This window comes from Triturus cristatus, chromosome 9 (genome assembly GCF_964204655.1).
Source record: "Triturus cristatus chromosome 9, aTriCri1.1, whole genome shotgun sequence".
In the NCBI taxonomy this organism is placed as follows: domain Eukaryota; kingdom Metazoa; phylum Chordata; class Amphibia; order Caudata; family Salamandridae; genus Triturus; species Triturus cristatus.
In genome coordinates, this window is record NC_140592.1 from 701,151,086 (window position 1) to 701,175,471 (window position 24,386).

General features: G+C 47.2%; 1 protein-coding gene across 2 annotated transcripts in view; it reads left to right on the top strand.

The window, feature by feature from the left end:
* The window catches only part of PCNX3 (pecanex 3), a 682,255-nt gene that overhangs the window by 507,430 nt on the left and 150,439 nt on the right, over nucleotides 1–24,386 (top strand). For both annotated transcript variants that reach the window (XM_085625837.1, XM_085625836.1), the window contains exon 28: nucleotides 17,684–17,914. In XM_085625837.1, coding sequence (XP_085481963.1) covers nucleotides 17,684–17,914 — 231 coding nt within the window. The remainder of the gene's footprint in view (nucleotides 1–17,683; nucleotides 17,915–24,386) is intronic.

Genomic DNA, 24,386 nt, shown 5'->3' on the forward strand with positions numbered 1-24,386 from the left:
CAACAGGGGATGGCATTTAGATATTATTGCGTTTCAACGTGACACTGTTTATGAGTGAGGGATCACGAGGCACTTGCCTATCATGTCACAAGCATCGTTGTGCAATTATTACCCGTGTTTTCGCATTAGCGAGTACATCACGATAGTTGTGATTTATTAACTACATAACAGGACTAATACGGCGTATTGACGCATTTAATAATAAAAGTATTAAACCTTTGCAAGATGCCTGCATTAACTTATATGCAGGTTTTCTTGCAGCCTTTAAGCACATGCTGTCATTGTTGGCATTGATAAAGTTATCCAATTTTGAAATATTAAAGTTCTTCTAGTGCACAATCCTGCATGCTTACTAACAATACCTCATGATGGTGTCAGTATTGCAGCGTTAGATGTTACGGCCAATCTATGGTGTTATATCAGGAGGAATACCATTTATGCATTAAAAATATAGTGACAGGCAGCACTGACTAATACAACAATATTAGCTGTATTGTGGATTTTACCATTACAAGATGGCCGCCATGTATCGTACTGCTATTTTGTGAAGTCACTTGTTTTTGTTCACGACACACCGTATGCTTTATGTTGTTCCTGGCAACTTGTGCACTTTTTCCACGTGATCAAGGCTTGGCAGTAAGCCGAAACGCGTCTGGTGGAATGAAACATCTTGTGGATATCTTATGGTGTCGGAGTTTGTGATTACTGAAAGCGCACATACGCTGAGGATTTTCTTGAGATATATATATATATATATCTATATATATATATATATATATATATATATATATATATATATATATATCCAACTAGCAGTCGCCAGTAGGTAGTTCTAGTTAGGAGCTATTATCCATAGGAAATCCGCAACATTCTATTTAGAATAACTTTGGCACCGGTTGACCAATCTTTGCGAAATTTTCAAAACTCGTGGCCTGCTCCAGTCCGTTCCTATCCTGAAAGTCTCAGGGTGATTCGTCAAGCGGGGGCCGAGAAAAAGGGGGGTCCCAAAACGTGTTTTCCCCAAACGTGTTTTCCCCATGCAATTTTCCATAGGGACCTTTAGTCGCAGCTACATCCCGAACTGCTGAACGGAATTACACCAAATTTGGCAGAAAGGTAGACCTTGGTTCAGAGTTGTGCCTTTTGCTTAAATGGTGTAAATCCGTTCAGTAGTTCCTGAGAAAATCAAAAGTAAATTCATATATATTTCTGGGCGGAGCCTAACCACACATCTCATCGTGAGATCTGATTGGCTGTCAGCACTTCATCCAAAAGTGTTGGCAGCCATCTTGGGACCAATATAAATGATAGCACCTCATTACAAAGAATTGCAGTTAATAGAAGGTTTTAAGACTTTAGTTACATTATAAATCATTTGTTGATGGTACCATACTCATTTTAGGAATTGTGGTGTGTTCTAAGGTGATTTTACCATGTGAAAAAGCCTTCTGCTGGGATATCATGAATCATGTTTGAAAGAAAACTATTTTCTCATGCTTTTCCCACAGAGGTTTGGATGGTGATCTATAAGCTAAACTGAGAGCATATTTTCTGTAAATTCACATTATCTTTCTCAGTCCTGTGAGAATGAAGTCTGACATTCTCAGTAAAACATGTACATCCAACAAGGGCAGAGACTGTCAGTTGATTCCTTTGTGCTCTACTGCAGCTTCCCAGAGTGTTCCAAAGAACAACTAGAGCGCTAACAGTCCTACTTATGATAAACGTATGGCACACCTAAAGCCATCTTGATTGGTATAAATTGGTTACTCTTAAAACATTTAATTTAAAAAGGAACAAAATGAGGGGGTTCATTTTGCCTTAGAAAGTATGATTAGTGCTGCATAAAGAAAAATTAAGGCACATTTTGAGTGACTTCTCAAATCCTCTTCTATTTCATTAAAACATTCTGACATGCAGACTGAAACATGCACTTTCAATACCAGCAGCAGACTTCCCTGGTGAGCAGTAGCTTTACTACAGTGATCTAATGAGCAACTAGAGTGCTACCTTTCAGAATTTATGGCAAATGTGTGACACATCTGAATGCCTCCTTGATGGAACCAAAGTAAACAAGCATTGAAAATGCAATAGGTCTCGTATAAGTTAAAACAATTCTGTTTGTAATTAGGTGGCTTTTTAGCTTCGTTTTTATTAGTGTTTTTCAAACTTTCATGTACATAACATGCATATGCATGCATATATGTATATGTATACATGCATTTATATTTGTATTTATATAGATATGCAGATTATATATATGTGTATATATATATATATATATATATGTGTGTATATGTGTGTATATATATATATATATATATATATATATATATATATAAATGCATATGCATATATATGCGCATATGTGTGCGGGTAGAGAGTAGCAGAGAGTGAGTAGCAGAGAGAAGTCAGTCAGTGCTCTGCTGACCTGGTTCTCTGGCTCTAGAGCAGCTCTGCTGGCCTGGTTCTCTGGCTCTAAAGCAGCTCTTCTGGCCTGGTTCTCTGGCTCTAAAGCAGTTCTGCTGACCTGGTTCTATCCCTCTAAAGCAGCTCTGCTGACCTGGTTTCTCTGGCTCTACAGCAGCTCTGCTGACCTGGTTCTCTGGCTCAAGAGGAGCTCTGCTGACCTAGTTCTTAGGCTCTAGAGCAGCTCTGCTGACCTGGTTCTCTGGCTCTAGAGCAGCTCTGCTGACCTGGTCCCTTGGCTCTAAAGCAGCTCTGCTGACCTGGTTCTCTCGCTCTAAAGCAGCTCTACTGACCTGGTTTCTCTGGCTCTACAGCAGTTCTGGTTCTCTGGCTCTAGAGCAGCTCTGTTGACCTGGTTCTCTGGCTCTAGAGCAGCTCTGTTGACCTGGTTCTCTGGCTCTAGAGCAGCTCTGCTGACCCGGTTCTTAGGCTCTAGAGCAGCTCTGCTGACCTGGTTCTATGGCTCTAAAGCTGCTCTGCTGACCTGGTTTGTCTGGCTCTAGAGCAGCTCTGCTGACTTGGTTTGTCTGGCTCTAGAGCAGCTCTGCTGACCTGGTTCTCTGGCTCTAAAGCAGCTCTGCTGACCTGGTTCTCTCCCTCTAAAGCAGCTCTGCTGACCTGGTTCTCTACCTCTAGAGCAGCTCTGCTGACCTGGTTCTCTGGCTCTAGAGCAGCTCTGCTGACCTGGTTCTCTGGCTCTAGAGCAGCTCTGCTGACCTGGTTCTCTGGCTCTAAAGCAGCTCTGCTGACCTGGTTCTCTCACTCTACAGCAGCTCTGCTGACCTGGTTTCTCTGGCTCTACAGCAGCTCTGGTGACCTGGTTCTTGGCATCTAGAGCAGCTCTGCTGACCTGGGTCTCTGGTTCTAGAGCAGCTCTGCTGACCTGCTTCTTAGGCTCTAGAGCAGCTCTGCTGACCTTGTTCTCTGGCTCTACAACGGCTCTGCTGACCTGGTTTCTCTGGCTCTACAGCAGCTCTGCTGACCTGGTTCTCTGCACTCACGATTCACGCACCCGACTTCGCGAAAATATAATTTAAAATAATATAAGTTTATATAGTACAAATATATTATTTTTATCAATATCTTAGATAATCTCTTTCCCTAATATGTATATTAAAGAAACCTACATATCATTTTGGAACATAAAATGTTTTTGCGGGAGTCGCGCGCCCCAGCACGTATATGACGTCACGCAGGAGCCGCAACCGCGCAAGCATCTTGTACCGTAAAGCGCATGTGTCGCGAATGCGCGGGAGCAGGAGTCGTGGACTGGTCGCATACCAATCGCGCACATCACGTAATATTAAATGTATATGATGTAACTGAAAAACACGCAGCCGTCGCACACTGTACGCAGATCCTTCACGACTTTTCTAAAATGGCGGCTAGAATGCCCGCACCCACCGAGATGTGTACGCTATGAGTGCGCGACTCGGAAAAAAAAATGGATTTTTTTTTAAAGAAAATATAAATATATTAAAATAAAAAATTAAAACAAGCAAATTAATCAATATTACAGTTTAAATGGTTTTATTTTTTTTGCAGTTTTCAGAAAAATGTTATTTAATGAATAAAATATTTATAAATAAACAGTTAAACTGTAGAAAATCAGTACAAAAAAATAGGTATAACTACTATCACACTTAAAAATTAGCATTTAAAAAAGCTTTGAAATTCACTGAAAAGAAACATAGGTTTCAGAGACGTTATAGTTAGAAATTAGCATTTAAAAAACCTTAAATTCACTGAAAAAACCATAGGTTTCAGGGGTGTTCTAGTTAGCTGGCCATTTCACTCGTACAAAACCATAGAAATTCCTTCTGCGCGCGCCGTGAAAAAGTTTTGTTTAAAAAATATATATTAATAAATACATAACTTAGCATTTAAAAAACCGTACAAATTCACTGAAAAAACCATAGGTTTCACACACGTTATAGTTAGGAATTAGCATTTAAAAAACCTTGCAAATTCACTTAAATAACCATAGGTTTCACGCATGTTATAGTTAGCTGGGCATTTCCCTCGTAAAAAAACAATGAAATTCCCCCGTTATAGTTAGTGCAGGCAACTATAACTCACGCGACCGCAATCGGCTGCTGATGACGTCAGATATTACATCACTGATGACATGTGTGTCTTTCTGAAAAAAAAAAAAATGAAATATATGTATAGCTAAAGATGAATGGAAGAAGACATGGGTAAATAAGTGTCTAAATACAGTGATGTAATATCTGACGTCATCAGCAGCTGATTGCGGTCGCGTGAGTTATAGTTGCCTGCAATAACTATAACGGGGGAATTTCATTGGTTTTTTACGAGGGAAATGCCCAGCTAACTATAACATGCGTGAAACCTATGGTTTTTTAAGTGAATTTGCAAGGTTTTTTAAATGCTAATTCCTAACTATAACGTGTGTGAAACCTATGGTTTTTTCAGTGAATATATATATATATATATATATATATATATATATATATATATATATATATATATATATATATATATACATATACTGCTGGTGCATTTTGTGTTATGAATTTAACGTTACAATAAACTTGTGTTTGAGTTGGACGTGCCGTGTTCTGTCTTTCTGTGTTGAACGAATTGGACATTGCAAGTCCTAGCAAAACAGGAACCGACTTATTATGCATGTGTGTATGTGTATATATGTATATATATTCAGCTACCAAGTTACACCAGATGAGCCAAGGCACTCGCAGGCGGGTGCTGTTACGCGGCGGTGTCCCGCGTTTTGAATATCAACGCTTCCCAACTAAGTCCTTGTCTTGCAACAAAGTTCAGCACTCACGGGGAGGTTCCGTATCAGTTTATCTTTACTCAGCAGATAAACAAAACAGCAAACAGACGCGTTTCGGAAATTCCTTCTTCAGTGTCTAGTTACAGACGCCGCGCACGGACATTTAAAAATCAAATTCATTGACATCACTTCCGCCGTAACAAAACAGATGACTGGCGTGCATGCCTTAGTGAAATGCTATTTTACGGCGGCCATCTTACAACAGTATCGACAACATGCGAACTATTTACATTGTAACACAGTATTGCATTCATCAATGTCCAGACAGCGTATTTGCATCAATGACATCCAGCTCCTCATAGCAGCAAGTGTAAAAAACACTATCGCATTCTGCTCTTATCACCTTCTATAAGGGTATAAGCGCCAATTTACACATGTTGGTTAAATTGCATAACAGCCCTACAGATTGTAGTATAGAAACCCCATCGAATTCTGCAGTGTATCGGCAATTGGTTGTCCAGAATCCCGCCAACTATTGGCACCATTCTTGGTTGCTATCTTCTCATTAATATTTGATATTAAGGGATTAATTACTGTTAATATGCCCGCCAGCAATGCTGTTACCAACAATGCCCGGTCCGCGCAGGTTTCCCATTCGTGTACCTCCAGCACAATCCGCAGCAGGGAGAGGTCTATATCAAGGATCAAGACTTCAGAGAGTTTGGTAATCACCCTTTCCCAGTAACGTGTTATTTTACAGGACAGGATCAGCTCATGTGAAAACAATCAGCAGGAACGTATGAGCAACTAAAGCACACAGGACTGGCAAGTAACCCTGCTCAATGCAACCTTCAGAGGAGAGGTATGCACTATGCAGATAGTATCGTTGTACTAAACGTAACCGTGATAAGGTGAGTACCTTGGGGTCATCAAGGCATCTCTCCAATCGTAACTGTCCAGAGGGCCGAGCCAGCGTGTCATGAGAGCTGTCAATGTGTCTGGCGCATTAATGAGCAACATGCAGTAAAATTGGGATATTACCCAGTACTCCTTCCATGACCTTTGCTTCTGTCGGGCTGAATTCCGAGATCGAGGTGGCAGGAGGAACATGCACTCACACTGCTTGCTGCAAATGCAAGAATTTATGGAATTGTGTTCATGACAAAGAGTACTCCTGTTTGAGCTCTTGAAAAGACCACCTATGGGTGCCCTTCCAAACATCCCTCAGTGATGTGATGTCAATGGCATCCCATCGACCAAACCCCTCCAGTTTTGCCACCTTTCTCAACCATGTACCAGGCCCCAAGGGAGTCTGTTGTGCAAGCTTGGACCATCACCGAGTGTCGTTGGGATACCCTCCATCCACTAAACACCAACCGGGTCACCTCGGGTAACATGGTGGGAATCTTGTCACCATATAACATTGGTATGATTTGAGGTAAACACATTGTTTGAAGTTCCAATCTATAGGCTGGGTGGGGCCAACCACCAGTAAGCCAATCATTAATAATCAGAAGATGGCATGCCCGCCGGTACAAGTATAAGTTCGACATACCCAGCCCGCATTCATAAGGAGTGCGTTGACAGTTCCCCAAGGCCAAGTATTGTTTTGAATTGTGCCATAGAAAGGCGATTGCCATTGAATCCATCTCCCTAAACCAATGACGGAAAATCATGTGGGGGAAAGTTTGGCAGAGATGTAGGAAGCATGGCAATATCATCATTTTATACAACACAATTCTCTCCATTTCATTTAACGGGAGCGTCTTCCACTTTCCAAGGTCCTCGAGTAAGGGGGTGGGGGGGGTGATATTAAGGGCCCACGTCAGTGAGGGATTCAAGGCAACCTGAATACCCAAGTTGTGAAAACTGAGGCAGCGTATTGGGTTCGGTGTTTGCCCATCCACACAATATCGCGAGGGAGCCAGTGGGACCATCACCAACTTTGTGGGATTGACATTTAATCCAGATGCATCTGCGAAAAGTCTCAGGATCTGGAGGCATCGAGTGCCGCTGGCAGATAAGTGTGCTAGATGTAGAAGGACATCATCCACATAAAGGGTATGCAATCCTTATGTCCTAGCGTCCACTCTCACCCCTGTATCTGTGCGTCATAGCGTACGAGTCTCACAAGGGGTTCAGTAGCTAACTCAAAAAGGAGGGGGGATATGGGACAGCCTTGGCGGGTCCCATGCCGTATGGAGAATTCATCAGAGACGACTCCATTGATTTCTACTCTGGCTGTCGGATTAGAGTAGAGAACCCTAACAAGGCCTCAGAATCTGGTTCTGAATCCTGCCTTCTCCAGCACACTGGTCAGATACCCCCAATCCCAGATATCAAAAGCTTTTTTTAAATCTATCAGTAACGATGCTAATTGAGGGTACAAGAGGTGGCAATGGGCCAGCGCCACGTAGAGGTGTCTCAAACAGTGTCTCGTGCACCTTTTGGGCATAAAACCGCATTGGTCTCCATGGACTAAGTATCAAAAGACTCTTCGTAAACGGGAGGCAAGAATGGTTGCAGACATTTTAACCTTACCATTTTTAAGGGATACAGGGTGATAGTTGGCGCAAGAGGTCGATGGTAGAAGTGTTTTAGGTATGACCACAATCCTGGCTTGATCGATCTCTCTGGGGAAGGAGCCAACTTCCACCACTTCCTTGTAAAGGTTTAAGAGGTGAGGGGTGATAATTTCTCTATATTTGGCGTAGAATTCTATAGGGTACCCATCTGATCCAGACGATTTGCCAATTGCCATCTTCGAGATGGCCTACCCTATCTCTTCTGTCGTGATAGGGTCCTCTAGTTCCTGGCACTCAGTGCTTGAAAGGCCTAGCACTAGTGGCTATTTCATTCACAGGACATGGAGTAACCAGGTAGAGCCACTTGTAGTAGTCCGCAAACGTCTGAGCAATGGCAGAAGTTCCCTGGGTGAAACAGTTTCCATCATTGCTCTCTGGGATAGCCCTACTTGCCAAGGGCCGGGATGCCAACCAATACCATAACTTCCCATTTGTATCCCCCCCACCCTTGTACCCGCGCCATGGATGCACACCAAATCTGTTTTGGTGCCTCCAAGGGGAGGATTTTAATCTCTTTCTGAATCAGTGCCAGCTGACTGGTGACGCTGCTGTGTGGCAAGGTGAAAAGCTACGACTCTAGGTGAATGGCCCGGAATTCTAGTTGCGTGACACATTGGTATTTCGCTTTTTTGTCTTGGCCTAAGTATACTGTTAGTGTGTCCTTGCACGCCGCCCAAAGAATACCTGGTGATCACTCTGACCCAGCATTAGGTTGGAAGTAGTGTGTGACGTCTCACCCTACAGCGTGTCTATAAAATGCTTTCTCTTGGAGATGCCAAGCTTTGATGCACCACATAGGACGGCAGACTGCGTTAGCCTTGTGAATGTGGAGTAATATTGGGGCATGATCAAAAATCCCTTGGAGAATCGGAACGTGAACACTAAGAGAATCTGGGGCGGGCATGAAGAGCATGTCAAGGCAAGCATGTGTATAATAAGCTGCAGAAGTGTGCGTATACTGTCCTTGTCTGGGGTTCCAGATCTTTCATATATCATAGAGACCCAGAAGGTTCATCTACTTTTGTAGAGACCTGGGTCTGTTAAGACAGTCGTCCAAGGTAGGGCTGTTGGTATCCATTGAAGGATCAAGGACCGCATTAAAATCGCCTCCTGTAAGAGTAAGACCAGGCTGTAGTTGTGACACCGATTCAAGGAGTGTTGTCAGGAAGGCTTCCAAAGCCACGGGGTGTAAATGCACTGAAGGTCCAAAGGGCTCCCCTCTATTATGCCTGTTAGAGCGATATATCGAACCTGGGAATAAGTTCAAATCTGGGTCACTACCGTAAAGGAGTGATGCAAGAGGATTGCCACACCCCAGGAACCTCTAGCAAACCCAGCGTGATGCACTTTCATAGCCATGCCGTGCTAGAAACTGACACTTTGTGCCCATAAGATGGGTCTCTTACAACATCAGAATAGAAGGGAGGGAGCATTGGGCATAGTGCAACGCTGCAGAGCGCTTGATCTGGTCCAGAAGACCATTAACATTCCACAACATAACACTGTAGGGAATTATGTTGTGTCCCGTGATAACAGTATGGGCAGGAGCAAGAGGTGGTAAGCCTTCACTTGAACAATTAAATCATAAACTCTACTTCAGGATATGTGAGTGTGGGAGACCCGTTGCCAATTCTGCGATGTCAGGTCAGTGCTACAACCTAAGGAAAAAAAGATACAGAAACAGAATAAAACAAAAGAGCGATACCATGAATGCATGTTATCTGTGAACTCACTGCTGTCCCACTCCCCCAACCCCTTATTTTCCCCCACCCCATATCCCTACCCCTGAGAAGCATCTGTAACCCCATAGAAAATAACCCAACTCGAAATCAAAAGATGTCGTGAGTAGGTGTGGAGTGGTGGACCCCTCCAGGTTGTAGGATCAATGCAGTGCCTGCGCAGGCATTCACAAGTTGTTCAAACAGTGCTTAAAAGAATGGACGTTAGCCAATGTCCCGAGCCTGGCCACTTATATCTCAGTTAGATAGGTGAGGGAGTCTGACTCATTCGTTCTTCTGTTCAGATCATCGTCTGAGAGTCTTCCCATTTGATCAAAGGTGATTCTGATCTCCTCCGTGGCGCCTAAGACCCTGAGCTTAGGGAAGGTGATACATTCCGAGACTGGGTGCTGACTCTCTTGCGGCGCTGGACAGATCGTCACCCACGGGGCCGATGATTGTCGAGCAGATGGAGGTGAGGAGCAAGAGGGGCAGTCCAGCTGTTTCTCCTCTGTGAGCCATTCCCAGGCGGACTCTGAGGTCTCAAAAAATAGGATTTGCTTTCATAGATGACTTTAAGTTGCTCTGGGAACAGGAGCATGTGGGATAGTCGAAGAGCCCTGAGTTTGTTTGACGGCTGCATATGAGCGGCGTTTCACCTGGACTTTGCAGATGTAATCCGCAAAAATCAATATTTTGGAATTTTGATATTGGAGGTCTATTCTCTCTGAATACAGTCTCTGTCCTTCAAATTGAATTCCCTTGCTATCATGGGCCTACGCTGCACACCTGTCGGAGGCTTAGGGTTGAGCGCCCGGTGTACATGCTTCATTACAAACCAGTGGGAAAGTTTGTCCTTTGGCATCCAGGATTTAAGCCATTATTCAAGGAAGTCAGCAGGTCGGGCACCCTCGACATCCTCTGGAAATCCCACAAAGCGCAAGTTGTTGCACCTCAGGTGGTTTTCAGCATCTTCGGCGCGATGATGAAGCTCATTTGTATGGGTTAGGAGACGAGTGACCTTGGACTAGAGGTCCGCAACCTAGTCCTCCACCATTTTGATGCGTCTCTCTGCCTCAGTGAATCGGCAGTAGCATTGCAGAATTCTTGGCTACGGAGCGCTACATCCACCCGTGCCTCCCCTATCTTCATCTCAACCACTGTTTTGAGGAATGTATGGGCTGAAGGATCTAGTCTAGGCTGTCGTCCGATGTGGTGGCTTTAGCAAGCACCTCCCGCCCAACCCCAGCTGTTCCAGCAGGAGTGAGAAATTGGTGAATGTGTGGCTGGGAGGGGGGTGGCTTCCTGTTCTTGTCCGTCCCCATCGTTCCAAAGGCTGGAGCAGTAAGTGTATGAAGAGGCTTGGCCCGCTTACTATGATTCACAGCAGCACGAGCACAGGACCAGTCACCAGCACTGAGCAGAAACTGGATGATGATGAGGGAAGGAGTAGGGCCCCCTGAGGCAAAGGAAGCAAGAATTGCAGGTAAATTATTGGTCCTCTAAATCGCCCAAGTCTCAAGAGGTAGGTTGCTAAGGATCACACCACTGCAGCAGTATTCCTGTAGGTTGTTCAAGGACGCAATGTCTGGATGGGAAGTCCTGCGGGTAGCACACTCCGTCACCAAGGAGAGAGAGAGAGAGTCATCACAGACCATCGATCTAAGGCAGCCGTGTTCCACCGGAGATGAGGGATGTAAAGAAAGGTCCACAGCAGTCTGTTGGGTAGGCTCTACAGCTGTCAACAGATCCTTTATGGGAAGCTAGAAGCCCAGATTCACCGCCTCCTCACAGGGCGCACCGAGGTCTGCGTCTGGCGACTGGCGACACTGCAGCATCAAGCCTTGTCTTGATCAATTGGGCAGAGGGCCCAGCCACAGCTCTTAGGCAGGCCAAACTTCTCTGCAACTGGGCAACCTGGAGTTGCAATGTCTCAAAACTATCAATCTGAAAGAAACGCGTAGTGATATATTCCTTACCTCAGAATTACCCCCAGGCGTCAGACTGGATCCTGAAAGTTTTCGTCAGCAGTACCCCTGCACGTGGGTAGGCTTCGTCGTGCAGCTCCGCGTGCCTCGTTGGTATCGTCGGCGCCGAGATGTTGCTGGAACTACTTAGACGTCAGTTCTTTCTTCTTCTGTGCTGGCAAGTACCCCCGGTCAATTTTTTGAGTGAGTTTTTTTTAGGCCTTTTTCTCTCAATTTCTTCGAGTCGACCGACTCCTGGTGTCGTAGGGATGCCCGGCTTCAAGAACTGTGGGGACTGTCACCGCATGATGTCGGTGACGGACCCACACTGCGTGTGTCTTTACTGCCTGGGGCGCGACCACGACTCCAAGTCGTGCCCCTACTGCCGGGCCATGGTGCCGAAAACTTTGCGGGAGTGGTCCCGAAAGTTGCTGAAAGTCCTGCAGCCGACTCATCATTCTTCTGCATCGAAGTCTTTGCAGTCAGGGGTCAGGTAAATCGAAGCATTCCAAAAAGAAGTCAAAGTGCGTCGCTCCTCGACTTTCCATCGCGCAAAGCGGCTGAGGGTGCGGGTGGTGCCACACCTGCGGCTCCGACGGATCCTGCGACATTGCCGCCGGCCTACCCACCCTTTCCGGGTCAGTCGGCGACGCCGGCTCAGGTGCAAGAGTTTCTTGCTGCCATGGCCTGACTCTTTGGGCCGCCTGGCCCTGCCGGTGCACCTACGGGCCCGACTGGAGGTCCTGTCCTTCAATCGCTGGCGGCTCTGGCCCTAACATCTCCACCGCCGTCGACCCCACCGGCACCACCTCCGTCGCCCGCTCCTCGGGACGATGTCATCCCCAGTTCGTAACACCTCCACTGCCGTCGACCCCACCGGCACCACCTCCGACGTCGCCCGCTTCTCAGGACGACGTCATCCCCAGTTTCAGCCCTGACCCGGACATGATGCCGGATCGACGCCGATCCCAACGCCGATGGGGCCCTTTTTCCCCTATGTCTGTCCTACTTATTTTCAGCCTGTTTCGCTTGACTTCAGAGGAAGGGGAGGACTGGGAGGGGTCTGAGGACCCTCTCACACAACAGTGTGATTATTATCCGGACTGGGCAGAGGATTTGGGGGAAGCCAGTGGTCTTGACGCCTCGCCTGACCTTGGCATGCTGTCTCCTCCTACCGTGGCTATGGAGGAGGGAGCCAGTTACGCAGTGGTAGTACGTAGGGCAGCCGAGGCCCTCCACCTCGAACTCCCTACAGTGTCCGTCAGTACGAACCTCCTGACAGAAGTGCTTCAGCCAGAGGCAACCTCTTCGGAGCCCTTGCTGCCTTTTAATGACGCCCTTTCTGACGTCCTTTGGGAACTTGGTCCAGGCCAAACACAGGGGCTCCTGTGGACAGGAACGTGGCCAGCCGCCATCGCCCGGCTCCGGGCGACCCCCTCTTTCTCTCCCAACACTCCACTCCCGAGAGCTTGGTTGTCCAAGCCTCTGCTTCCCAGAGCGCGTTCCCTTCTGCACCTCCGGATAGGGAATTCAAGAAGCTGGAACAGCTTGGCAAGAAGCTGTTTTCATCTGCCAGCTTAGGGCTGAGGTCGGTGAACACCGTATGCGTCTTGGGCCGTTATTCCCACTCTCTGTGGGATACGGTTGCGCAGGTGCTGCCCAACTGTCCGGAGGAGGCACGGACATTACTCTCTCAAGCCATAGCAGCTGGCAGAGACGCAGCAAAGTTCACCATTCGTTGTGGGCTTGATACCGCCGACTCGCTGGGCAGGGCGATTTCCACGACGGTGGCCCTTTCACGCCACGCCTGACTGAGAACAACTGGCTTATCAGGGGATGTCCAGAACACCTTGATGGACATGCCCTTTGATGGAATTCGCCTATTTGGCAATAAGGTGGATAGTGCATTGGAGCGGTTTAAGGACTCACGGGCTACGGCCAAGTCCTTGGGCCCGTAGGCCACTCGCCCTCCTCCGCCTTCCGCTCCTTTCGTGACCACGGAAGGGGTGCCCTAACAAGTTCGTTCCAGAGCCACAGGCCTGCGCAGCAACATTCTCAGCGCGGACGTGGGAACCGTCGATGCGGTTCTGGAGGCCAGCAGGTGGGTCAGTCCACCTCCACCCCCGCAGCATTCAATGCAAAGCCTTCCTAGTCAGACCTCTCAGACCCATCAAACACCAGTGGGCGGCAGAATTTGCCGTCATCTACCCCACTGGCGCAACATCACATCGGACAAGTGGGTGCTGCAAATTGTCCGAAGGGGCTACTCCCTCCCCTTTGAGACTTCCCCTCCAGCCATGCCACCTCAATACCACCGCATGTCGGGGGACCATCTTACTCTTCTTCAGTAGGAAGTCACGGCCCTCTTGGCCAAGGGGGCCATCAAGCTTGTTCCTGGGCCAGAAGTAAGTTGTGGTTGTTATTCCCACTACTTTCTGGTCCCCAAGAAGGACAAGGGTCTGCGTCCTATCTTAGACCTTCGGAACGTCAATTGCTTCCTCCGGAAGGAGAAGTTCAAGATGCTCACACTTGCTCAGGTATTGTCTGCCCTAGACCCGCAAGATTGGATGGTAGCGTTGGACTTGCAGGATGCTTACTTTCATATTCCCGTCCTGCCGGCCCACCAGCGTTACCTGCGGTTCACGGTAGGCCATGAGCTCTTTCAGCTCCCCGTGCTCCCTTTTGGCCTTAACAGCGCCCCTCGGGTGTTCACGAAAGTGATGGCGGTAGTCGCAGCTCATCTGCGCAGATCGGGGGTCCAGGTCTTCCCCTATCTCTGACTTGTTGTTGAAGGCGGGCTCGCCCCAGGCAGTCGTCTCCCACCTCCAGACTACGGCTGACCTTCTGCATTTGCTGGGGTTCTCCATCAACGTGCCGAAGTCGCACCTGATTCCCTCTCAGAAGCTCCTTTTCATCGGAGCGGTTCTGGATTCGGCGCAGTTTCGGGTTTATCCTCCCGAGCAGCTAGTCCGTGATATTCAGGCTATGATTCCGATCTTTCAGCCTTTATCCCAGGTTTAGGTCAGGATGACCCTCCGACTACTGGGCCTGATGGCCTACGGCATCCTGTTGGTGGATCATGCCAGATGGCATATGCAGTGGGACCTGAAGTTCCAGTGGCCACAGCATAAGGGCAACCTGTCCGATCACATCCAGATCTCGGAGGGCACTGCACAACAATTGCAGTGGTGGCTCACGAATCGCGATTGGGTCAATGGCAGACTCCTCTCCCTTACCCAACCGGAACACACAGTGGTGACAGACTCGTCCCTTCTGGGATGGGGCGGCCACATGGGAGAGGCAGAGATTAGAGCACTCTGGTCTCCGGCAGAGTCCCGGCTCCATAACAACCTTCTGGAGTTTTGGGCGATCCGACTAGCACTGAAAGCATTCCTTCCTTCTGTCAAAGGCAGAGTAGTGCAGGTGTTCACGGACAACACCACCGCTATGTGGTACTGCAACAAACAGGGCGGGGTGGGGTTGTGGACCCTATGTCAGGAGGCACTTCGTCTCTGGAAGTGGCTGGAACATCAGAGCATGTCCCTGGTGGTTCAGCACCTGGCAGTTTCTCTGAAGGCCAAGGCAGACTATTCAAACCCCGGTGCATGATGGATCACCAATGGCATCTTCACTCTGAAGTGGCGCAAGGTCTCTTTCAGCAGTGGGGAGAGCCTTGGTTAGATCTATTCGCCACCGAAGAGAACACTTAATGTCAGCAATTCTGTGCATTGGAATTTCCAAGGCGGCATTCGCTAGGCGACGCTTTTTGTCACGAGTGGAGTTGCAGTCTTCTATATGCCTTTCCGCCTATACCACTTCTACCCAGAGTGCTGAAGAAGATCAAGCGCAACCAAGCCCAAGTCATTCTTGTGGCCCCGGACTGGTCACGAAGAGTCCGGTATCCCAAGCTCTTGCACATGGCCATCGATCCTCCGATTAGACTGCCCCATCGGGAGGATCTTCTGTCGCAGTTGCAGGGGACGGTCCTCCACCCGAACCAGTCATGCCTCCACCTCCTTGTGTGGAGATTGAGCGGCGACAGTTGACAGCTTTCAACCTTCTTCCCGAAGTCTGGAACGTTATCTTCGCAGCCAGGCATCCCTTCACCAAAAGGGTATACGCCTGTAGATGGAACAAGTTTGTGCCATGGTGCGCAGCAAAGGGTGTGGATCCCCTTTCTGCCCCTCTTTCAGAGGTTCTCTTCTTCATTCTTACTCTGGCCCAGCAGGGTTCTGCTCTGGGCACTCTAAAAGGCTTTCTTTCGGCCATTTCGGCCTTCCTTTGGCTTCCTGACCAGCCTTCTCTTTTCAAGTTCCCTATTGTAAATCGCTTCCTTAAGGGCATTACTCACTTGTTTCCTCCAATTCCTTTTGTGATGCCCCAGTGGGACTTGAAGCTGGTTCTGACCCATCTGATGTGCGCACCTTTTGAGCTGCTACATAACTGTCCTCTCAGACTTCTTACACTTAAAACTGCCTTTCTGGTTATCATCACCCCTGCTCGCAGGGTGCGTGAGCTTCAGGCTCTTTCTTCCAAACCTCTTTTTCTGGCTGTTCATCTGGACAAGGTTGTCCTTCGCACTAGGCTTTCTTGCCTTCCTAAAGTGGTTACCTTTTTCCACATAGGACAGACAATCACTTTGCCCATCTTCTTTCCGGCACCGCATCCTTCTAAGGAGGAAGAGAGGCTCCACCGTCTGGAACTAAACGTGCGCTTTCATTCTATCTGGATCGCACAAAACAATTCAGGGTGGATGACCTGCTCTTTGTTGGCTATGTGGGTGCCAAGAAAGGTCGGACCGTGCAAAAATGAACCGTCTCCCGATGGGACGTTCTTTGCATCAAAATCTGCTATTCCTTAGCGAAAAAGGAACGTCCATTGGGATTGAGCGCCCATTCCAACAGGGTGACGGCAGCCCCTACTGCTTTGGAACGTGGGGTCCCCCTTCATGATATCTGCCAGGCAGCTACGTGGGCTTCCTTGCACACATTTACTAAACACTACTGCCTGGACAGCCAAGTCCGGAGAGACGGCTTTTTTGGGACGTCCAGTTCTCCAGGACTTCCTGGTGTGAACTTGGTTCACAGACCCACCTCCGGGGTTGGTATGGCTGGGGTTTCTATTCTAACGTGAGGAATACATAATTAATTGTCTATTTCAGATCAACAAGTTACTTACATTCGGTAAGGATATATTTGTAAGAGACCTAGATTAGTTATGGATTCCTCACCGCCCCACCCATCCTCCCCATTCTACAAACTGACCAGTGGTCAGTTTCTTGCATGGCTCTCCACTTCTGGTGTGGAATGTTGTGAAAAGAACTGACGTCAGCGCGCGAGTGCCACATCTAAGTAGATACCGCTATGTCATTCTGGCGACCACAACGCCAACATCGAACACGGGAGTAGACCGACGCCACCTATCTACGCGCAGAGGTACTGCTGAGGAAAAAATTCTCCGGATCCAGTCTGACGCCTAGGGAGAATTCTATGGTGAGAAATCCATAACTAATCTTTGTCTCTTTCAGATATATCGTTACCAAAGGTGAGTAACTTGTTCAGCAAAGCCAATAGTTCTTATAGCCGAGACCTATTGGCTTTGTCAGTTCTTCTTCAGCATTGTTGAACATTAGTTCATAAGAGTAGTTACTTCCTTTCCTCCATTGTCTGCGTGTGAGTGGCCGTTTGTGGGGCTTGGCTTACTCAGAGGCTGAAATGTATTTGCACCTGTTTGAAACGTTTAGGGCTGTAGTGACTTTAGAAGTGTAGTTTGTGAATAACAATGCTCTTACTCATTTGTGGGTGTGTTTCTATCAGCATGCCCCTCCCTAAGCTCTTTTTAAATTTCCTTAAACCTCTTCCATTTAGTAGTAAGTATTCCCCATTTTATAGCCACTCCAGCTTGTTTCCCCGACAATTACTTATAAAAACGTTTACTTAAGTGTGCGGCGATCTGATCACCACACAGAAAAGATAGGAGAGGTGGAGTCTTCAGCTTCTGTTTGGGGATAACATTTTGTGGTACATGAGTAGTACAACTGCTCCATTAATCTACGTACTTCAAAATTAAGTGTGTGAATAGGCTTCCATATCTCTCTATTTACGTTTGCATGACCAACTAAGCTTGTATTAATTCTGCCCCTTCCCAAAAGCACCATTATCACACTTGCTGGTTCCTTTTCCCCAGAGTATCATCTACTATGTGACTCGTTCCCCCAAGCTGGAAGGATGGCTGGCCAGCGAGGGAATTCAGGACGCTCTTCGGCCCTGCACGGTTCCCAATTATACAGACAGCGACCCCACCTTCAACCTGAACATCGATGAGGACTATGACCACCGCATGGCTGGCGTTACGTTATCCTCCTTCTGCAATGTGTACCTGGACTGGATCCAGTACTGCGCTGGCCGCAGGGAGAAGGTAGGGAATGTTTAAGTAATTGGAAAGTTTTAGGTGAAATGATGACCAAATTGGAGTACGAGCAGAATGAAACATGTGGAAAACTGTACCGATCCTTTATAGTCTTTACATAGTGGTAAAAAAGTGAGTACACTTAACACTGCATTCATGCTAGAAGCTCCTTCACTTTATCTTGCCTCACCTCTTCGACTTTCGCTCTGTCACTTTCTTTTCTTGTACTTGCTTGCTTATCAAACCCTATTCTAATATGTTTATTCTGTGTGCGCTTAATTTGCTCTAAAATCCCTGAGTATGTTCCTAGTGAGTGGTGACTTTTGGAGTCTCTTTATGGTGTGAGCTGTCTGCTTAACAACAATCTTGCCACCAAGGTTATTGTAGAAGGAAGGTAACTGAAAAAGGCTCTTGGTGTTGGAGCCAACTAGTTCCGCTGGTGAGGGGATACCATATGGCAGGAATTTGATTTCCGGTGGTATCCCTGCACTCAGGGCCGGCTTTAGGGCGGTGCCACCGGTGCCACCGCACCAGGTGCTGGCTTCTTGGGGGCGCCGTGTTTGCAAGTTTATTATGTTTAGAAGCACCTGCTGCAGTGTTTCTTTCCTCCGGCAATTGCCAGGCCTCACAAAAATGTCAAAATAACTTGTGTGATTATCTTCCTGGAGAGAGCTCAGTGTTTTGTATAGTTGAGGTTTTGACCTCTGTGAAGTTAGTGCAGAGGGTTAATATGCCTGCTGCAAACACATCAGCAGGTTACTGCTTTTAAAAGAGACATCCTTTTGTTACTTGCAATTTATAACTTAAAAGTCCTAATATTCAACAGTGAGCTATTAACTTTTATCACAGAACTGCATACACACTGCAAAGCATACATTAGAACATTGATTAATGTTGCATAAAAGGGTTAATTTGACTAGAAATTGATTCTTATTATTAAAGAAAACTCCCAACTATGCTGTTTCTTTTTCGAGTGTGTGCTTCTCCACACCAAGCACTCTTAAACTATACTGCCCACCAGTGTGGATGACATGTGACTTACACTTTTAGTCCTTTGGCTTATGTAAACATTTCCTATACTCTGATTTAAAACACGTATGATTGATTGTCTCTGTGTAATGTGTGTGTGATGCAAAGTGCACTGACACCCTACACTAGTATGAGTGGCACTATATAACTAATTCAATGTATCTGAGAGAGTGTGGTTATAGAGACTGTTAAAGGGTGCTAGTGAGAGAATCCGTGGTGGAGGTGGACATTGGGGGGGCGCCAACAAACATTGTCGCACAGGGCGCCACCAGCGCTAAAGCCGGCCCTGCCTGCACTTAATGCAAGCATTGCAAGTTATTTTCCCCCAGAAGGAAGAATATCACATGCACTGAGAATGCGAGGTCCAAATCTGAATGTTTCCTCCTTTCTGAAGTAAATAAAGCACCCAAATCTGTACCAGTTTACCATCTGCTCCAAGCAGGTGGTAAATAGGTACACATTGCAGGGCATGGGAGTGCTGAAGAGCATGCTGGTATGAGCATTTGCTTTTCTCACCTCACTCTGCATTTAGAGTGTGGGTGGGGGCGGAACACAGCAGATGCCCGCTGCCCTGCAGGTTTGCTCTAAGGGCAAGGTCTATTGTCGATATCACCTTCTTCTGCAGAACCAGAAATTTCAGGCCCTGCAACATCAGAAAAGTTAGTACAGCCCAAATGGAATCCTCTCTGGGTATGCCACTCTTAGCCAGTGGTCACAAGGGCTGTGCTCTGTAGACTACTATAAATGTAAGCACTTTAAAAATGTATTCTCTCTTGAAACTCTGGCTTCCTTTGAAACATGTTCATGTTACTAGAACATTTGACCTGATGCATTCAAAGCCATATCTACTTAGTGCTTTTTCCTGCAAAAATATTGCTTGTCTCAAACTTGTTGAAAGATGAATTATATTCTCTCTGTGAGGCCTACCAATGTCTTGTTTTTTGTTGTTAGCACAAGTTCTTCAGCATTGGATCTTTCATTGGTTCACATGCTTAAGTCATTTCTCGTCGTTGAAGTGGGAGTCCCACGGTACTATAATAAAGCAATGTTAATTACTATCGTAGACAGAATGGCATTTAACCATAGGTTTTATAACCTTTCTGTGTCCTTTTTTAAAAAGGACCAAACTTTAGCCAATCAGGCAACCGACCCTCTAGAACACTCCCAGGAGAGGCTGAATCCCTCCGTTTCTACTGCATGTTGTGTGTTGGCAGTCTCCTTGAGCTCTGCTCAAATTACTTTTTTCTCTCAGTTTTTTCAAAGGAATTTACTTCCAAAAAGCATCACTTCTTTGACTATATGCATACCCTGACTGAAGACCCTGTCCCAACTCCCTAAAAAAGGACTTTTCAGATCCTGTGACTCTTGTGGAAAGAAAAGGCTCCATTTGGATGACCCATATAAAGTATGCATATATTGCCTCTATCCAGAGCATGAGGTGATAGACTGCAAGATCTATCACACCTTTTTTCAGAAGACTCTTAAAGACCGGGAAGGTTGACTTTTGCTGTGGCTACAAAGGCTAAAAAATACTGTGCTCATTATCTGAGGAGGATAGTGATTGGTCTTTACAGACTTCATCTTCCCTCAAAAGACTTAAATCTAAAGAAAATATCGCCTCGGAACCGCCTTGAAAGGCGATTTGAAAATCCAAACATACTAGCTCTGGGCACGAAAAGAGGCATGAGGACCTTCCTTCTTCCTCCTAGAAGGGAAAAATGTCCTCAGAAAAAGGTTCACTTGGAGCCTACCACTCCTTCCCTGAAAGGATCACTTCCCAAACGTGCTTCACAGTCTGTGCTGTCGACAAGAAAATCCATGGAGAAATCATTGAGCTCTGCAGGTGTTATCTCATCGAGGATGGCACCGTCAACAACAACCTCGTCGACGACCTAATCTATGGTAATGACAAGACATCAATGTTGACCTTTACCACAGGATCATCTCATGTAATCATGTCATAGTCACTGCTGTCATCGGAAACTATCATAACAATGAGGGTACTAAAACACCAGCCGACGACGAAGACTCCAACGAGGTCGCCCCTCAACTTACCGTCGACGACAAAGATCCCGTCGATGACAGTCCTCGACAGCGCAATCAAGGTTACTATTGATGCCACACTCTACAGCGATACCGTCGACGATGGGCTTGTCGATAACGATACCATCGACAATACCATCTACAACAAACTTACCGTCGACGATGAGAACATCGACGAAGGAACAGTCAATTTTGACAGCAAAAACCCATACAAAAATGAAATTTCCTCCATTGTCTTTGATCCCTATAAAGGATAAATCGTCTGCAGCCACAATTCTACCAGCTCTCACCTCTCCAATTGGCTGCTCTGGCTTTTGTACGCTGTATCAAGGCCAGGTCCTCCTCTGGGTTCCTAGTTTATGTGAGGTAGTGCTATTGCTCTACAGAGGTGCCTTCAGACATTTTAACTCTTTCATTTTGACTAGACAGAGTTACATATTTAGTATACATTATAACATTTTACACCAGGAAAGAGGAAGATTTTTAAAAAGAAACAAAGAATGCATTTTTTTCATTGACTTCTATTAAAACCGAGGCAATTTTAGGTGGGAGAGCTCTAATAAAGCCATTTTATGCTTAAAAAAATCAATCCGAAATGTCCTACTTGAATCGGGTCTGTTGGCAAATATGATTTAGGCGCCTCTTGAGCGGATTCCCAAGAAAGTTCAACACGAGTTAAAGAATGAATTCAATTTCCCTCTGCTTATCCTTATGAATCCTTGTTGCTAGTTATAGCTGGGATTTGTTTTTGGTCCATGAAATAATTTTTTTCCTGGTATTGTAAAGATTATCCTTATTTGGCACCTTCTCTGCGCCTTTGTACAGTATAAGTCAGTCAGTACTCTTTATTTCGCTATATTTCATAGCCTATAAAGTATAAATGCAGAAAGTACATATTGTATTGCAAATATTGTTAAAATATTTCAAACCAGGGACACCATTATAGATAAATGCAAACAATTAATAGATTCATAAAAACGACTTAATTAAGTTAAAAAGTGTATCATTCCATAATACTGTGTCATTAAAATCAAATAAATGACAGTTCTTAGAAACATAAAACAGCCTCTGTAGTAAAGTATCATGAAGTTACTGATCTTCTCTTCTTCATAGCAGTCCAAAAAAATGCTCCCAATGAATAACATACCAAAGGATCGACCAACATTTGAAAAAAGTGAAGGGCAGGTCTACAGCATCTAAAATTATATTTTTGTCGACCCGACGCCGCTAGTGGACACTTCGGCGCCGGTCGACAATTTGGTACCTGTGATGGACTCCCCGGCACCATCCCCACGTCGGATCGCCAACTCTTTTCCTGATGTCCCTTCCTCTCCGGAGGGTTGATGTCTCCTAGTCTCCTCTTCGCCGGAAACTGGATGCCGCGTCGTGGCCTTTTCTCCGGCGGATTCCAGGCCGGGTTTTACGCTGTCTCCACGTCAACAGCCCCCGGACCCGCTCTTCCGTTCCCTCCAGTTGTCTGCTTCTGAGGCTTCTCCGCCGTCTCCAGAGACCCCTCAGGTCTCCCACTCGTCCGTGGGTTTCCCATCCCTCAGGGGCTGGTCTTTTCTCCCTCAAGCGGGGCACAGGGACGGGCACGGGCATCTCAGTTTGCAGCCTTCGCCCATGGAGGAGTTGCTTCTCCCCCCACCACTCCCACGAAGCCCCACGGAGGAGAGTGTGGCCTCTTTCCGGGCTATTTCCACGGCCACTGGCATTCTGCAGATGGGAAATCCGGTTACCCCAATCGCTTCGGACCACTTGTTAGAGGTTCTCCACCAGGGCTCTGGTGGAGGAGAGCCGCTTCTCCCTTTTGACCCGTCTCTCCATAACTCTCTTCTGGTGGCTCCCTGCCACGGGGGATCCGGTGCCTCAACCGCTCCTTCACCGCCACCGTCCTGCTCCGCACTATCCACTTTGTCTTTTTTCCCCCACCCCTCGGCCCAGGGCCCTGTCCTGCGGACTGCTTTATCTTCCTTGCCTTCAGTGCTGCTTCCGCCGTCACGGGAGGCTCGGTGGCTGGACTCCTGGGGCGTAACATTTTCGCCTCCACTAGAGCTGCTCTGCGTGCACTCGACACTCTTTGTGTGTTGGCCAGGGCTACTTCTGATCTGTGGGATTCCGCGGAGTCCCTTCTTTCTCGAGACTCCCAAGAGGGTGCCTGCTCGGATCTGCGGCACCATGAGCAGGATGGTTGGGAGTTAGCTACTTTTATTCTCCGTTCGGCCTTGGACGTCTCCGATTCCCTCGGCCGTGCTATGGCGAATTCTGTGACCCTCCGCCGCCATACTTGGCTGCGGTATGGTGTCTTTCCCGCGAATGTTCGGGAGTGTCTTGTGGATTTACCCTTTGATGGAACACTGTTATTTCAGACCCACGCGGAATCAGCTATTCAGACACTCCTTGCGGGGCTCCGTCCTCCTCCTCGTCCTCCTCCAATGTCTCCTCTGTAAGCTAGGCCCGCCGATGCTTGATGGGAGGCATATTCCTCCTTTCTCCTTGGGGCCTTAGGTTTCGGTTGGCCCGTTGTGTGCTGTGTGCGGCTTTGCGTGCCTTCGGGGTCTTCAGTTGGCCCCTTTATTCTTTTGGCTGCTGGTTCAGCCCTTCAGCTTGTGGTGTGTGTTCTTTGCTGTTAAGTGCAGCTGGATAGGTCCTCGGGTCGGACCCTTTGTGTCTTTTTTGGCTGGTTAGTAAGCAGTCTGTGGTGTTTTCCACAGGTCTTTTATGTTCTTGACCTCTGCTGCGGGTTTCCCTAAGAGGTGTTTCTCTGTTTTTATTCAGGGACGATTCATACCCTAGGTGGGGTATTAGTTGGCTATTGTATAGCCCTGTTTTAAGCTAGGCGGGCGTGGATACCTTCTCAGGTTCCTTGTGCTTTCCTGGCATCCCCGTATACCGCTTGGTGCGGTCTCTATCTTTTTGATGGTTTTCTCCTCTTCGCCTCTGGGTCATCGGCCCGACTTTTGTCATGCTGATTACAGCGTCTTGTCTTGGTGTTTCCACCTCGTTCTCCGCCGTTCCGGCTGGGGCCTGTCTGTCTTCGTCTTGTGCTCGCCTTGTTCTGAGCCACTGCTTCCTGGTATTTGCCAGCTGTTGCTGTGCGTGCATGGTAGTTTTGGTCCCCCTCCATGGGACTTGCTGTGTCAGCGTGTGCTCCTGTCCCTTGTTTGTTGGAGCTTTGCGCGTCTTCTTTCTCACGTCTGCGCTTTTCAACTGTGGAACCATTCCGACCTTGTTCCCTACTTCGGGATAGACGCCCATTCAGCTGTGCCCTTCGCTCTGTGTGTGTTTTCCTAGGGCAGGCTCTGCCTCCGTTCCTTCTCCTTTCACTGGCTTTGAGGGTGGTTATTTTCTTCCTCTGGCACTCGCGGGGTGCCTTCTGCCCCTCCGGGGTTTTCTGGCAGACGCCCTT